Source organism: Acanthopagrus latus, chromosome 20 (assembly GCF_904848185.1).
Source record: "Acanthopagrus latus isolate v.2019 chromosome 20, fAcaLat1.1, whole genome shotgun sequence".
Classification (NCBI taxonomy): Eukaryota; Metazoa; Chordata; class Actinopteri; order Spariformes; family Sparidae; genus Acanthopagrus; species Acanthopagrus latus.
In genome coordinates, this window is record NC_051058.1 from 17,456,822 (window position 1) to 17,472,000 (window position 15,179).

General features: G+C 40.1%; 1 protein-coding gene across 1 annotated transcript; it reads left to right on the forward strand.

The window, feature by feature from the left end:
- Positions 1-2,640: 2,640 nt before the first annotated feature.
- On the forward strand, positions 2,641-13,230 carry LOC119010453 (GTPase IMAP family member 8-like). The gene is made up of 5 exons (XM_037082610.1): positions 2,641-7,535; positions 9,751-10,425; positions 11,216-11,971; positions 12,392-12,616; positions 12,703-13,230. Exons 1-5 carry the CDS (start codon positions 7,511-7,513, stop codon positions 12,876-12,878), a joined length of 1,857 nt encoding a protein of 618 aa, XP_036938505.1. The 5' UTR covers positions 2,641-7,510; the 3' UTR covers positions 12,879-13,230.
- Positions 13,231-15,179: the final 1,949 nt, after the last annotated feature.

The following is a 15,179-nucleotide window of genomic DNA, read 5'->3' on the forward strand; positions in this document are numbered from 1 at the left end:
TCTGTCTGAAGACGGAAAAGTTTCTTAGCTGATGGAAGTGTCAGACAAGATACCCAACTGACATTTGGAAAAATCTGTCTGGATGTATGACAGCAGGTCAGGTTGATGTACCGGTATCACAATTTTTTTTCCCCAGAAACCACATCTGGGATCAGTACAGTCATAATGCACTGTAAATAATGGATGAGGGCCGATCAGCCAGAAAAACACAGAGGTACACTGAAAAAAGTACTGCGCAGTTCAGTAAAAGAAAACACTGTCCAATAAAGTACATTCGTTTTCAAAATGAGTTTACTGGGAAACTCTACAGAGTACTTATTTTGTTGGTTACCCTGAAAAAAAAGCTGTTTTTCATTGCTATAAAATGAACCAACAGAATTTTATTAATTATTAATTATTCACAAACAAACTGAAGAGTGTAAAGCCACGTTAGAGGCTCTACGGTGGCCCTGAGGAACCAAACAATAACATTTAAAAAACACAATGCCATTTCAGATTATTGACAAGGTGGTGCGACTCTTTGGCGCTGTGACTGGACAGAGCCGAAGTCCCTGGAGACAGTTCAGTGTCATTTCATGCTGCGTTTGGCCCTCAGTGCCACTGTACGACTCTGACCTGTTGCTATATAATGTTTATCACATTCACCATTGTAGTTTAGCATGTTGCCATTTTAACATTTTCCAATCGGCCTTTTTCACGACATATTTCGACTTTTCAGAAGAAAAAAATTCTACAATTCAGGTTATTGGGGTGTAAAGACTGTATTCCTCACGGCTTATGGAAAATTAGACAGTGTAATGAACAACTGTGATATAATCGTGGCGGTCACCATCTTGGTTTTTTGGAGCCAGAGAGGGTGGAACTAGGGAGGATCTGACTGAAAACCTGAAAACACACTGTGGTGGCCAATTGTCAATCACAAGGTAGCCAAACCTTAAAGCACAACCTGCGTTATCATATATTTTACTCTAAATGGGACTATAATGTTACAACGGATCATGCTGTATTGAAGAACTCTTGAAAATATGGTATTTGGGACCATGAACTCATTAGGAAACCTGTAGTTGAGTCAGTCCAACCACAGGCCACAGTGCCAGGTAGGAGTAGGCAGGCGGCGTGGTTGTAAAGGCAGAGGATCAGAAAGGCAGCAGCTGGGGTTTCACAGGGCGCACACACACACACACACACACACACACACACACACACACACACACACACACACACACGAACAAGGCACTGATACAATGAGAGTCTCTGAAGAGCAGGAAAACCACATGTAAACTGACTGAAACACTCACTCTTCAGTGTTGTGGTGGAAAGGTCACGCCAGCCAGCCACAGGCAAAACAGGAGCCAAGAATGCAGCAGAAGATCTCCAGGCTGGGGACAGAAGGCTGGCGCCTTTGACGGGAGTCAGACGAGACGGGGAGGTCAGAGGCAGGCAGGGTCGGCAACAGGCCGCGCGTGAGTGGCGAAGAACAACCTGGCAAACGGCGTCTGTGAGGCTGGGGTGTATTTACTGGGATAACTGGTGATGAGGAGCAGCTGTGAGGACAGGTGAGTGCAGTTCGCTGATAAGGAGAGAGTGGCTGGTGACAGGGCACACAGAAATGAGCAGGTGACAAATGATGCAGAACTGTGACAGAAACTGATTACAGGGGAAATAAATCAAGTGACAAGTGGGTCAGTTTTTCATAAGCTTACACTTCGTATAACCAGTGGCCATTAGAAACAATGCACGTCAAATGTACTTCTGCATCGACTTGACTTTGTCCACTGTTCTAACAGTTTTGGGTGTTACTATTACCATAAAAATGGCCCTGCTCTATTAATTTGTCCATGTAAACCAGATTTTGTTAATAATATCATTTATTTATTTTGGTTTATGAGATTAATTTCAGTTAGTAAAGTGTTCTGGTGTGGGCCTATAAATGTAGTGATGTTGTTAATATTTATATGGTTATTGTGGCAAATGATCCCAAAATGTCCTATGTTTTGAAAGGCCTTTGAACGCCTCAGGCTTCTCTTACTTGGGTTCTCATTTGTTTTGGCAGGTGTCAATCACTTTCTCTGTTACTGGGGATTAACCTGTCGGATTGTTAGAGGGGCGGGACTAGAGGGAAAGCGAGGGAAATAGGAGAGAAGGAGCTGCGGAGAAAAACGGAAAGACATTAAGTCTGAGCAAACTTTAAAATAACTCTATGGAAAAGTATTTAGTAATTACTGTTATCAACCGAGAGGTTAGGCGAGTGTTTGCTTATTTTTGTTAAGAGTGTAACCGAGTGTGTTTTAGAAGTGAGGGCTTGTTACTGGAGCAAACTGTAGACCAAGATGGGACAGTTGCTAGCGGTTAGCATCGCGAGCTGCTAATGATCAGAGGCAGCGACCAGGTTGGACACTGGACTTTGGAGTCGGTGCAGAACTGAGCCTCGAGACAGAACCAAGCTTCGGGACAGGACCAACCCTCGGGACGTATATCTGGTCACGTCGCTGCCTCTGGGAAGAGGTTTTCCTCGCTTTTCTGTGGTTCTGGTGTGAAAATCCGGACCTGACCTTCAACATGGATATGAGCTCCAGCATGGCCACCATCACTGGTACCAACTGAAACACGACAGAAACCCTGGGGTATTTAATTTTTAAAATGTTTCTAATGTGTGTGTATTTCTTGGTTATGACATAATTCAAAACAAAGGGAAAATATATGAGCTACAAGATTTAGAACTCAAAACTGATTATTTTTGCTAACAAATCCTTGTTTGAAGGTGTTTTTCATGCTGATGATGTTTATATTGAATAAAGTTACAGTTAAAGTAAACTGCATGGAACAAATAATGCTTAATAACAGCATATTAGCAATTTATAAACTAACAAGTCATTTTCAATGTGTGTTAATTATTGTAAAACATCCCATATTATACATTTTAGTTGCTGTCACCAATCTGCTCCCATGCTGTCTGATACATTAAGGAGGTTTTCATGAAAATTATAAAACACAGTTAAGTGAGAGGGCTACACATTCATAATATCTTCATCAAAAAAGCATATTATCTCTGAACATAAAGCATAGGTGAGGCTGATATCACTAGTTTTGCTGGTGTTTGGTCATAAACCATGGTATTTTTGATGTTTCAGTAGGATCCATCCATCCATTCTTGTCAACATGTCAACTGTCGCTTAAAACTACGAGTAGATTTGAACATTTTGAAATTGGGGTGTGCCCCACAATGGTAGCATCAGAAAAGACTGAAATATCCCACACGCAAATCTAAGAAAGAGCTGAAAGCGTTTGATATTGTTGCCAGTTTTCAGCAGGTTGAAAATTTAAAAATCTTCCCCAACACCATCAGACCAATATTAAACATGCTGTAATCACATGTAAAGGTCTACAGACGGTGGTTTTAAGAGATGAGAATATCTGATATTGGCTCCAGGAACAGAACAGATGCAGTCACACATGCTGACGATACAGTACGAGCTGTAAAATACAAACGCAAGCAAGGCAGCTGCAGAAATTCACACATGCAGTGTTAGTTTTGGTGAATAAATGTAAGTAGACATAGGCGTCCAGGCGAAGACACTTGAGTGTATCCAGTACAGCAGATACTGTATGTGTCATGTCAGTTTGTGTTTGGACCAGCTGCTCACTTCCAAGTTCACTCTCCCTCTCTGCGAGCCTTCACTCCTCCTCTACCTGGAGCCATATAAATACACCTGTGGGACAGCTGGAAGGCTCTGCAGGTGTCATAAGGAAGTGGGATAAAGGAAGCTGACAAAAAGCGAACAAACAGACCCACAATGCTGCATAAATTCAGAGGATGATGATAACAAAAAGGCACTAACATTTGAGCCGCCTGCATAATAAATTGTGTTAGGTTAGGTTGCTTTTCCTCCAGTGCTCAGTTCTTGATTGATGCAAATACGTTAAACCTAAAGATGTGAGTTGTTGTACAGCCTCTCGTTCACTAGCAAGCAATGTCAACAACAACCAAGTTTCTTCTTTTATCAGAGTTTCTAATCGTATACATCTATAAATGCTGACATAATCTGGCTCCTTCAGGCGCTCAGTGACCGTGTTGTTCCATTCAGAGTTTCCGGCTCTGCATCCAGTGGGAATATTAAGGTGCTTTTATCATACTTGCTAACCTTGAGACCTAAAAAATAGGAAGGATTTCAAAACCCCCCCAAAAAATTTGATTCAAGATTCAAGGACTGTGTTGTTTCCTGCATTCTAGTGACATTTAAATGATATAAAAAAAATAATATAAAATATATATATAATATAAAATAACAAAATGATAAGTCTTCCAGGTGCACTCGGAGGTATTTGTAAGAGTAAACCATGTCAACTTCCTGCCCCCAACTTCCTGATGGATACCAGTGTAAGAAGAGGTCAGAGATCAGAGGATTGTTTCCAAAGAAATACCTCACAATAATCTGTTTCAGGGGGAAAACAATGGCAGCTTCCCTTAAACTTTGCAGAAAGTACAAAGGAGTTTCCTTGTTCGTTGTACCACGTTGAATGCATTTTGTTTACAGTTCTGGACCTTTTGGCCTCTACTCTGAAGGGCAATAAAAAAACTTTAAAGATGTCAATGACAGATTAGTCAATTAAGATATAATGTAGTACTCCATCTTCAGTAATACGGTGATAAACTACTCAATCAGCCGCACTTTGTTATATTTTGTTGATTGTTGATTGTTCTTGTTGATGTAAATACAAAGATTTTAAGATAGCTTAACTAATTTTTAATTATGGCAGTGTGATCATTCCACTGCTGCACCAGTGACCCACATAATGTGCAGCAAGTGGACAAAATCAAATGTCCAACATCAAACTCTCAAATATTAATTAATAATAATTCTTCCTGATCTGGTCCTAATTAGAGGAAACTCGCTGCATTTGTCAACACTTAACCTCCTTTGCTGCTTGTCATTTAAATGACAAGAAGAGCAATCAGATTGAACATGCTAATGTGTAATTGTGCTCATTTCCCGAGCGGCATTAGAAAGGATTTTCACAAAGCAGCCACAGTAGTTGACCAATGTCCAAAGTAATCACCGCACTGTTTGGCTCCAGGGAGCTGGATTAACATGAATAATTATTAGGACAGATCAAATGGAATTATTAGGGTCTTACTGGTCATGCTGGCACACTGATATTAGATGTAGCAGCTATCCTACTCACACACTGTCGACTGGGTGTGGAGAAAACTCAAATGAAGCTCAACAGAGTGCCAATTTCAGAACCACATACGGTTTATTATCATATTACCTCTGAAATATAAGGAAACCATCGGCTTAAGCGCTCTACTTTTAACACATTAACGACTATCTGTGCTTGTGTTCCTATTAATGTGGTTACATAATGGGAGCTTGCAGAGGCTGCAGGTATATCCTGACACTAGTAAGCTGCTCTGGGCCCTGGAGTCGCTCCAAAACAACCAGCACAAATGTCAGAGTTTCTAGGACACGGCATCTGATGGAGAAAGATTTATCTGTTGTCATGTGATCTCTCTGTCTCTGTCTCTGGCAAGCTCAAATATGTTTCATTATTGACATAAGCCATTGTTGCAACAGAACTACAGGACAGTAAACTACAGTACTAGAAACAGCAGTATGACAACTGAAACATAGAAATACAGATAATTTAAACATTTTGTCCAAAACGGCTGCTTTGTTGATTTAATTTTGATGGTTTGTTCCAGCTTCCAACAAGGTTTGTCAGCCAGTAGTAAAATAAAATAACATGTTTCATGCGTTATTGATAAGTCATGTGGGTCAGGGGCTTCACGTGGGAGTGAGCCACGGCCCAACTTGGTCCCTCTTGCTCAGACCTCGCGTATCTTTGAACTTGGCCCGCAGTTTGATCTGAACTATTAATCTGTGAAGACTCATGACTGTGTCTTGCAACGTTCAAGGTTGTGACATATAAACACTCAGCAAAGTAATCAACACAGTTTCTGTTATTTCATGCAACAAAAGGCATCTCCAGGACGTTTTGTGATGTTTTGACATGATGATCCATAGACTCACAGGATGAAACAGCCTTACAGCCAGTACTGTTACGGCAGGTAATCAAATGGAAAATACAACACAGAGTTCATGCACTTATGCAAATATAGACATAAGAATATATTAAATAGCTGATATTTTGAGCAGGCTTGTGGACAATAGTGCTCTTCTTCTATCTATCTTAATTGACAACACTTGCATGCTACATACTGTGCTGTGGGCAGCCATGTTTCCTTAATGTTTTCCTATTATTCAAATCACGTCTGTAAATATTTTATTCAACTTGTTCCACAGATGGGTGACAGTTTTTTTTATTAGTGAGGTGTCTGGATGGCAACACATTCTGGCCTTTAATTCAACTCAGTTTAAATTTAACCTGTTCCTCCTTGTATGACTTGCAGACAATAAGGGGCTCACAGCTCCAAGAGACCTTGGAGTCAGCATTCAGCTGTGTGTGGGTCAAAGGTTAGCAGGGGACAAGGCCACTATGGGGACTGAATCGGAGCCTGACTGCTGTGTCAGATGGAGGATGATATCTAAACACATACATCTCCAGAAAAGGATAGAGGGCTCATCTAGGTAATTCTGGAGTACAAGCCTGAAGGAGGGACAGTAACAGATTTGGTCATTTATGGGAGATGGACCTTCAACCCACCACAGTAACCAATTAGGAGTAAGCAAGTACTGCCCAAGGGACTTTAAGAAGGGTCCCACGAGAGAGACGAGGGGGGTGGCACTTGGTAGAATGCCTAAGAGCGAAGGCGTAGGAGTTCCGATAGGGCAAGAGGGGCAAAAACGTTTGGCATCATTCTGCCCTAGATTGGAGCACATCAGATGTGGGGCCACACTCTGCACGGACGCTAGGCTCAAGTCTGTTTTAATAAAGATTGCTCTATCATTCCACCCAGCCTTGCCTCCGCAGAATTTTTTATCAACATACTACATGCCGATATCTTTGAGGAAGACAGCCCAGAAACTACATTAGTTTGTCTCTCCCTCACTATTTGTGTACCAGTCATGTATTTGCAGTTGTCCAAGACACCAGTGAGCCTCTAACTGTGACAAGTGGGTCATATCTTCCGTTTCCTCTGTTTCCTCTGTTTCCTCTGAGATTCTTAGTAAGCTGTTGCTTCCGCTTATTTGCACATTTACAGTTGTTTTGTTCCTTTCACTTTCACTTACTCTGTTCACATCCAGTCACTTGTTGTTGACTGTGCAATTGGAGAAAGCAGACAAACAGGTTCTACAAAACAAGTTAATACATGTAAGATACTGGTAGTGTACTGAACAGGAAACCTGGCTCAGACCTAATCTTGCCTCTCATCTCTACGCCACGATAGTGTGCTGTTGGTCTTGTTCATACACGATACAGGAGGGGGGGAATTTCCATGTTAAAAAACAAGCGTGAGCTCCAGTATATTTAGTGACCGCGCAGTCACCAAGAAGATGTAAAGGAGAGGATTCAAAGTCGTTTGTGCTGATTACACTCTTCAGAAAACATGGAGAAAGCAACATCAGTCAAAGGTGAGTTCATAACGTCACTCTCATACAGGGTTCGAAATACAATCTGATCTTCGTGGGGTCTGTGAAGTAAGTAACCATGACCCTAACTTACCTTCGAGCGGAGATAGATAAATAGGCTATATAATATAATATAAGCAGCAGGTGCATTCTGAGACAATGTTTACATTTGGTTTTGGTTTTACTATCTGATCTGATCATGAGAGCTTTAACCCTGTCAGTTCACATGTAGCATTACATTTATTATGTTTTTTACACAAAGAAAGAATTATCTTCATGTATAATGCCAGGTTTACAAGTAAGTCTAAATAGTTGTGTAATGTAATTAGCGTTTTGCACAGTCTATACAGTTTGTCTTGATGCACAATAATTTTTTTGGAAGTAACATTTTCACATGTTTACCGTCAATATGTTATATTCTTTAATGAACAGGGTTCTCACCAGAAATTTTTAGTATAGTGGTGCTGTTTTCAAATTTCACCATCAGCGATGTGCAACGCCGAGGGGGTGGTCACAGGTGGGGGGCACATGCTCTAGCATGTTGACTGTTTTATGTACGAATCAAGGCCATTTCCTGCAACTTCAGCCTTCACCCTTAATTTGAAAATGAGTATAGCATACTTACCAATATTGGGTTGTGAAAAATGGGAGATTTTTTTCATCGGTCCACCCATCCATCCATTTTCTTCCGCTTATCCGGGGCCGGGTCACAGGGGGCAGCTGCCTGAGCAGGGACACCCAGACTTCCCTCACCCGGACACTTCCCCTAGCTCCTCCGGGAGGATCCCAAGGCGTTCCCAGGCCAGCCGAGTGACATAGTCACTCCAGCGTGTCCTGGGTCTTCCTCGGGGTCTCCTCCCGGTGTATCGGCCCAAGTAACAAGGTTCCTTCGCCAGGTGTGCGTTTTATTTGTCATAATTTCTTGCCTTGTATATTAAACCACATGTCCAAAATTATTAGGACAGTCAGCGGTTCCCCCTAAATCTTTTTGTAGCAGCTGTGCTCTGAGTTGATAACCCAGAAACACTAGGGGGGTCCAGAACACAATTTTGAAAAATGACCCTTTACATATCACCTACTGGTTTGATTTTTGAAAAAAGAAATTCATTTTCGGAATTTCAGAATCAGAATCTAAGACATGAGACAAAATAGTGTAGAAGCTGACATTGCGGCTTGAAAATATGTTAACCTCTTGAGCATTGGAGAAATTTTTTATCATCATTGTGGGCCACATGACATAGAAGCTATTAAGAAAAATAATCATAATTTCTGCATATTAATATTCATATAACACAGAGGAAGCACTGAAATACAGTAAAAAAAGAGCCGTGTCTCATTTGTCGAGTTTACTAATACAGTCTGCTGTTGGTTTGGAGTCACTGGGCCACGTGACATGAAAGATATTGAAAAAACTGCAATTATTTTGTATTAATATATTTATTTATATTAAGTAATTTAATGACGGTCCCCAAATCAGTCTCCAGCGATTCAGCGCAAGGCTCTGGGAGGTGAGCTAACTGTCCTCCTGCTGCTCCTCCCAAGTGGATATCCGCTGAATATCTAACCTAAAACTAACTTCACCCCAGTTCGATGAGTTGTTGCAGGTTTTGAATACGATGACAAGGATTTCGGTCATTCAACTTAAACAGTGACTTGTAGAAATGATACAAATAGCTGTAATGACAATAACTATTGATTTCAAGATAACTCAGGGTGTAGTGCTTTCACTGTGTGCAACTTAAATTCACCATTCGCCCGTGATATTAAACCTACAAAAATCATGTCATCATCAAAATCAAATGTAATTATGTTTACTAATACCCGACCCGTGTCTTGCGCGGTGCAAAATCGTGAGTCTCCCGTGTGAATTAGAAGAGTTGGCAACTCTGGTACAGTGGCGCTGAGCTAGCAGTATAGCTGCGCAGCACCATTGTTCCACAGTCTGGGTAGAACCCTGAATGAATGTGGTGTAAATGGTGAAATTAGTTGAAACAGTGTGTTCAAACAGTTACTAGGAGGTAAAACACACTCCAGACATGGAAGCAGACAGGGTGCACTTCAAACAACAGAACAGACGAGCTTTTACAGCAGTGCTGCAACAAACTGACCTGGTTCCCATGTAACTTGAACCCAGCTCTCGTATTGTGAAGTAATGATTTTCTGACAGTTTGGGGCATTTTTTCATGTTACTATCTTTGTCTCATTTTCTTCCCGTCAGAGCTCAATGTTTTACTTGTTGGATCAAACAGCTCTCGAAAATATCTGGTTGGAAACATCATCCTGGGAAAACAGGCATTTGATGCAGGTGTAACAGCCTGTTGTGAGGAGGGAGAAGGAGAAGTGTGCGGGCGAAAAGTCACATTGGTCAAAGCCCCCGGGTGGCTGCGAGGATACGACCTCTGTAATACACCTGAACTGGTCAAGACAGAAGCGATTCTAAGCGTCACACCTGGACTGCACAGTTTCATCCTGGTGATTAATGCTGAAATACCATTCAAGGATGAGTACAGGAAGACAACAAAGAAGCACTTGCAACACTTTTTTGGTGACAAGGTGTGGGATCACACGATAGTGGTCTTCAGCCACAGAGGTCAGATTGACCAGGAAACCATTGAGGATTACATCAAGAGTGAAGGGGCTCCACTTCAGTCACTTCTGGAGGCCTGTGGTAACAGATACCACGTCCTCTGTGATGATGGCACAGACAACAGCGAGAAAGTCAAAGAGCTGTTTGAGAAGATTGACGACATGGTGGCTAAAAACAGCTGTTATGAAGCAGACAGCACGCTGATAGAAAATGCTGAGTTGAAGAGGAAGGATGTGGACAAAAAAGCTGAGGAGTTGCGTCTGCAATCACAACAACAAAGGGAAAAGCTCAGAGATCTCATGACAGGTCAGTTGAGTTTGTTTGGTCATTCAAGGGTCAGAACTCTGATTTCTGTAGTTTTGAACATGATTACTGCTCTCTGGAACATTTAAATAAGCTCCTCCTGCAGTTTCCTCTATGTTTTTCTCTGTTGAGAGGTTTTTCCTCACTCAAATTTAGGGTCTAAGGGTGTCAGATGTACAGATTGTAAAGCCCACTGAGGCAATGTGATTGTGATTTTGGGCTGTATGAATAAAATTGATTACAATTTAATTGATTTGATATAATATGTGGTACTAGCTGTAGAAGGTTTCTGATGAGTTAAACAACACAACATGATTTACATGACTGTCTTGTGAGTCTTATGATTCAACAGTTTGATGACAAACTGCAACTTTCTTGAGTTTAACAAATATGTTTCAAATAATATGTGTGATAACCTTCACAATTCTATCAGGATTAAAGATGTTATTTGTCATGTATTTGACGTAAATGTTTTCCAGATAAGGTCCCATGTCGGTCCATAGTGGGCACTGCTTCCCATGTCTTTAGGTGTCTTTTCTGTGGTACCTCTCACTACAACAGATGTCTCCAGGATCATATTTTGCTATGATCACACACACACACACACACACACACACACACACACACACACACACACACACACACACACACACACACACACACACACACACACACACACTTGCAACTTGCCGACACAAATAGTTACCAAAACTACTAAAGTTACATCCAAATATTTACTATAAGAATAGTAATTTTAAAGTACCAGACTTCTAACAGCTGTGTTTTTCTGCAGAACCAACACTCAGCCTGAGAATCATGATGGTCGGCTGGGTGTTCTCCGGGAAGAGCGCGTCTGGGAACACCATTTTTAAAGCTGACGTGTTTCAGGCTGGTGACAAAACGAAGAAAGCTTCAAAGAAAAGCGGCAAGGTGGCTGGTAGGGAGGTCGTCATCGTGGACACTCCTGGATGGTGGAAATTCTTCCCAGCAACGTTCACCCCAAAGCCTTTGAAGGCTGAGATTTTAAACGGGGTCTCTCTGTGCTCTCCATCACCAAATGTCATTTTGCTGGGAGTGCCAGTTGACACATCGTTCACTGATGACCAAAGAAGAGTGACAGAGGATAACATGAGGCTGCTTGGACAGAGAGTGTGGAGACATGTTATTGTGCTGTTTACATTCGGGGACGCACTGGGGGACAAAACTATTGAGCAACACATTGAAAGTGAAGGAAAGCCTCTCCGATGGCTCATTGAGAAATGTGGGAATCGATATCATGTCCTTAACAATATGAGCACAGATGATGATCAAGTTAGAGTGCTGCTGGAGAAGATGGAGGAGATGGTGGCTGGAAACAGCTCCTTTTACCTCAGTGCCAACCCTGATGCAGATTGTACAAAACATCAAGAAGACAGAAGTGACAGTTCTGTGACAGAAATCAAAGATGAGAACACAACCAAGAAGATCACAGAACAACTTACCGTCGAATGGGATCGCAAGAACTGGGAAAAACACCATTGTGAAGGAAGCATGGACTTACCACCAGGCAGTAAGTATTTAGAGACAGGAACAGAAGGATCATTTTAAAACACAATGTAAATGCAATAGAATCAACTTGATTGTCACACTTGGATCCTAAAAATCACACCAAAGTTTATATTTTACTGTGATTTGTTCATTATATTAATTGATTGATTTATAAAACTGATTAATGTATTCCTTAAGAGTCCTTTTGTATACCTGAAACTTCTAATCATTGTAATCACATCATCAGCTTTAAGTATGCAGACTATGCAGAATTTTAGTGAAACTGAGTTCAGTATGATGGCATCAGCAAACTTGTATGTTTCTTTTAAACCATATCCATTCAACTTAATGTCACCCACCATGTTTGAGAGCCATTACTCTAGAGTATAAAGTCAACAAACTTAACTGTAGAACTAACCTGATTGTCATGTTTCCTAATCAGTGAGAGAAGCTGGGCAGAGCTCTCAGGGGTCTGATGCAGAAGAAGAGCGAATGGAGCATGAGGACGACCAGTTCAGGAGCTGCTTTGGTTCTGAAGCAGACGGTGAAGATGATGCAGGATCTGGACCTCTGAACAGATTGAGGGAACTGCTGGAGAGAGAGTGGAGCAGAAGAGAGGTGTGCATGGAGCAGGCCTTCTGGAGACAGTTCTACAATCCTGTAGCAGGTGAATAAATCAGATACCTTTGTGCAAGTAATCCTAACCCATCTTGTTCAGTTATGACATTCCTATTCTTTTTATTCCTATCATAGCCCCCTCTGAGCCAGATAGTGAACAGCTGCTGAAATCAAGGGAAAAAGTTAAAAGTTGGCTGAAAGGTTCAACATCTGAGTATGGGACGGCCTCGAACACCAGCGACCAGACAAAGGAAGATGGTATCTGTATTGGCCAAGAACCTCGCTCAACACCAGGTGGAGGGGCGCCTTAGAGAAGGAAGAAATCTTAAAAAAAAGAAATAATGCCCTCTTTTTTCTGAAAAAAAAAAAACCAAAAGTTTAAAATATTTAAAAGCGCTGAGGTTTGGACCAACAGGATAATGACTACAACATTACTTTTATTTCTGAGGTAGTTTGCTCACTCTTATCATTTCAGTATCAATATTAAGCCAACACTCAATCTGTAGAATGCTGAATTATCATAAAAATGACTGGCATCTCCTAGTTTCATTGTTTCTTTTTATTTCTTATGGCTGTTTTTATGCATTTATATCTGTGATGTAGTATTGCATGTTGGTGGAGTTGGAGATGTATAATGTGAGTCTAAATAAAACAATAAATAAGCAAGTATTAAAAAATGAAAATAAAAGGTGCACATAATCCAAAAAAAGTACATATGTGAGAAATATAACAAGGTCAGTTGTAAATATCATCAGTAGTTCATATCTCAGTTTGTTTCTAGGTTATGTGTATGCCTGTAATCTGCTGTACACACTGATTCAAAGATGCATGCTACAATTAGTAGTTCCATCTTATAAAATTTTGGTTTTAATGTTTATTATTACTTATTTTATGTATGTTTCATCACATTCTTTTCCTTTTTTGTTTATTTAATATGAATGTATATTAATGTGTATTATTATTATTATTATTATTATTATTATTATTATTATTATTATTATTATTATTATTATTATTATTGTCATGAATTAGTTATTATTATTATTATTATCAACTTTTACATTTATTATGACTTTAATTTGAGTGCTTGTGTTCATCTTGTTAATCTTTATCTTTTATTATGTTAACAAATTCTATTTCAATTGGTGTGTATTACTTTCTAAATCCATTTTTTTTTCCTTAATGTTTTTAAAATAATTTGTAAAGCACTTTCTGCATCTGGTTACATCAGGTTATATATTATTAACAATTGATTGATTGATTGATTGTTTGATTGATTGATTGATTGATTGATGAAATTTCAGCCGAACCTTGGAATTCTGTTGTTATAGAAATAAAGCTCGATCAACGTTTAAATTATTTGAAGGGTTGTGCATAACACCGCTCGAGATAAATATAACCATGACATCGTGAATCATGTCACCTTTCTGCCCTGGATGGATATGGAGATGTTGGAGATGGAGATCAATTAAACCTGATTGTTCTTTTTGACATAGAGAGCAGGTATAAAAAAACAAAAACAAACGAAGGTTAACTGAGAAAAAAAAGATTTCAGGATTATTTTACTGATTTTTCATTATGGCAGAATTCTAATGCTGCAGCAAGTGGACACAATCTAATTAATATGCAATATAAAACTCTTATATTCAGGAATTTTTTTTTGGTGATGATTTCATTAAAAAAGCCAAATGGTGTAAAGGAATTTTCTAATGTTTTTTAAAGGCTAAGATAACTTTTTTCCTGAATAATATTAATATAATAATTCTTCCTGATCTTGACTTAATTACATAAAACCTAGGGTGTTTGTCAACACTTCCTATCAGTGTGGTAACAAAAGGGAGCTGGCAGAGGCTGCAGGTCGAACCTGACACTCTTTAGCATCAGCAACCAGCATCAACAACATATCAGCACAAATGTCAGAGTTTCTAGGACACGACATCTGATGCAGAAGATTTATCTGTTGTCACGTGATCTCTGTCTCTTGCAACTCAAATATGCTTCATTATCGAGATAAGTCATTGTTGTAGCAGAAATACATGACGTACCATAAACAACAGTGTAACAACAGATACAAAAACACCGAAAAAATATTGATTAACCCAACAAGTGCATCGAAACATGCTGTTCACAAGGGGCTGATTGTTGTTTCTTTGGTATTGCTGAAAGCTTGAACATGACACCTGTAACTGCTTACCTGAGTACTGAACAGTACACCTGCCATGACTTAGTTGTGTAGAGTGTAGTCTGTGCATCGTTTGGGAACCAGTGTTCACCAGAGATGATCAGGTAATGTGAGAAGTGTACAGATCCAGTCTAAAAGCCTCTAAATCATCATTAAAAATCCTGCCAATTGTGAAGGACATACTGAATTTGACAATGATTGACAGAAAGATACATAAACACCTGGCAAAATACTCAGTAACGTCTGTTGTGGCAACTGAAAATCAGTCGCTTGTTTTTGGAGGAGGCTTATCAATTATGAAGCCAATCAAAACCAACGACATCGCAGCAACCAGGTGCACTCACAAGTTTGTATAAAACACAGGCATAAGGAGGCCACAATTAAATAGCAGAGGTTGTTGGACAATCAGTGAGTTGACAAGAGAGATAAA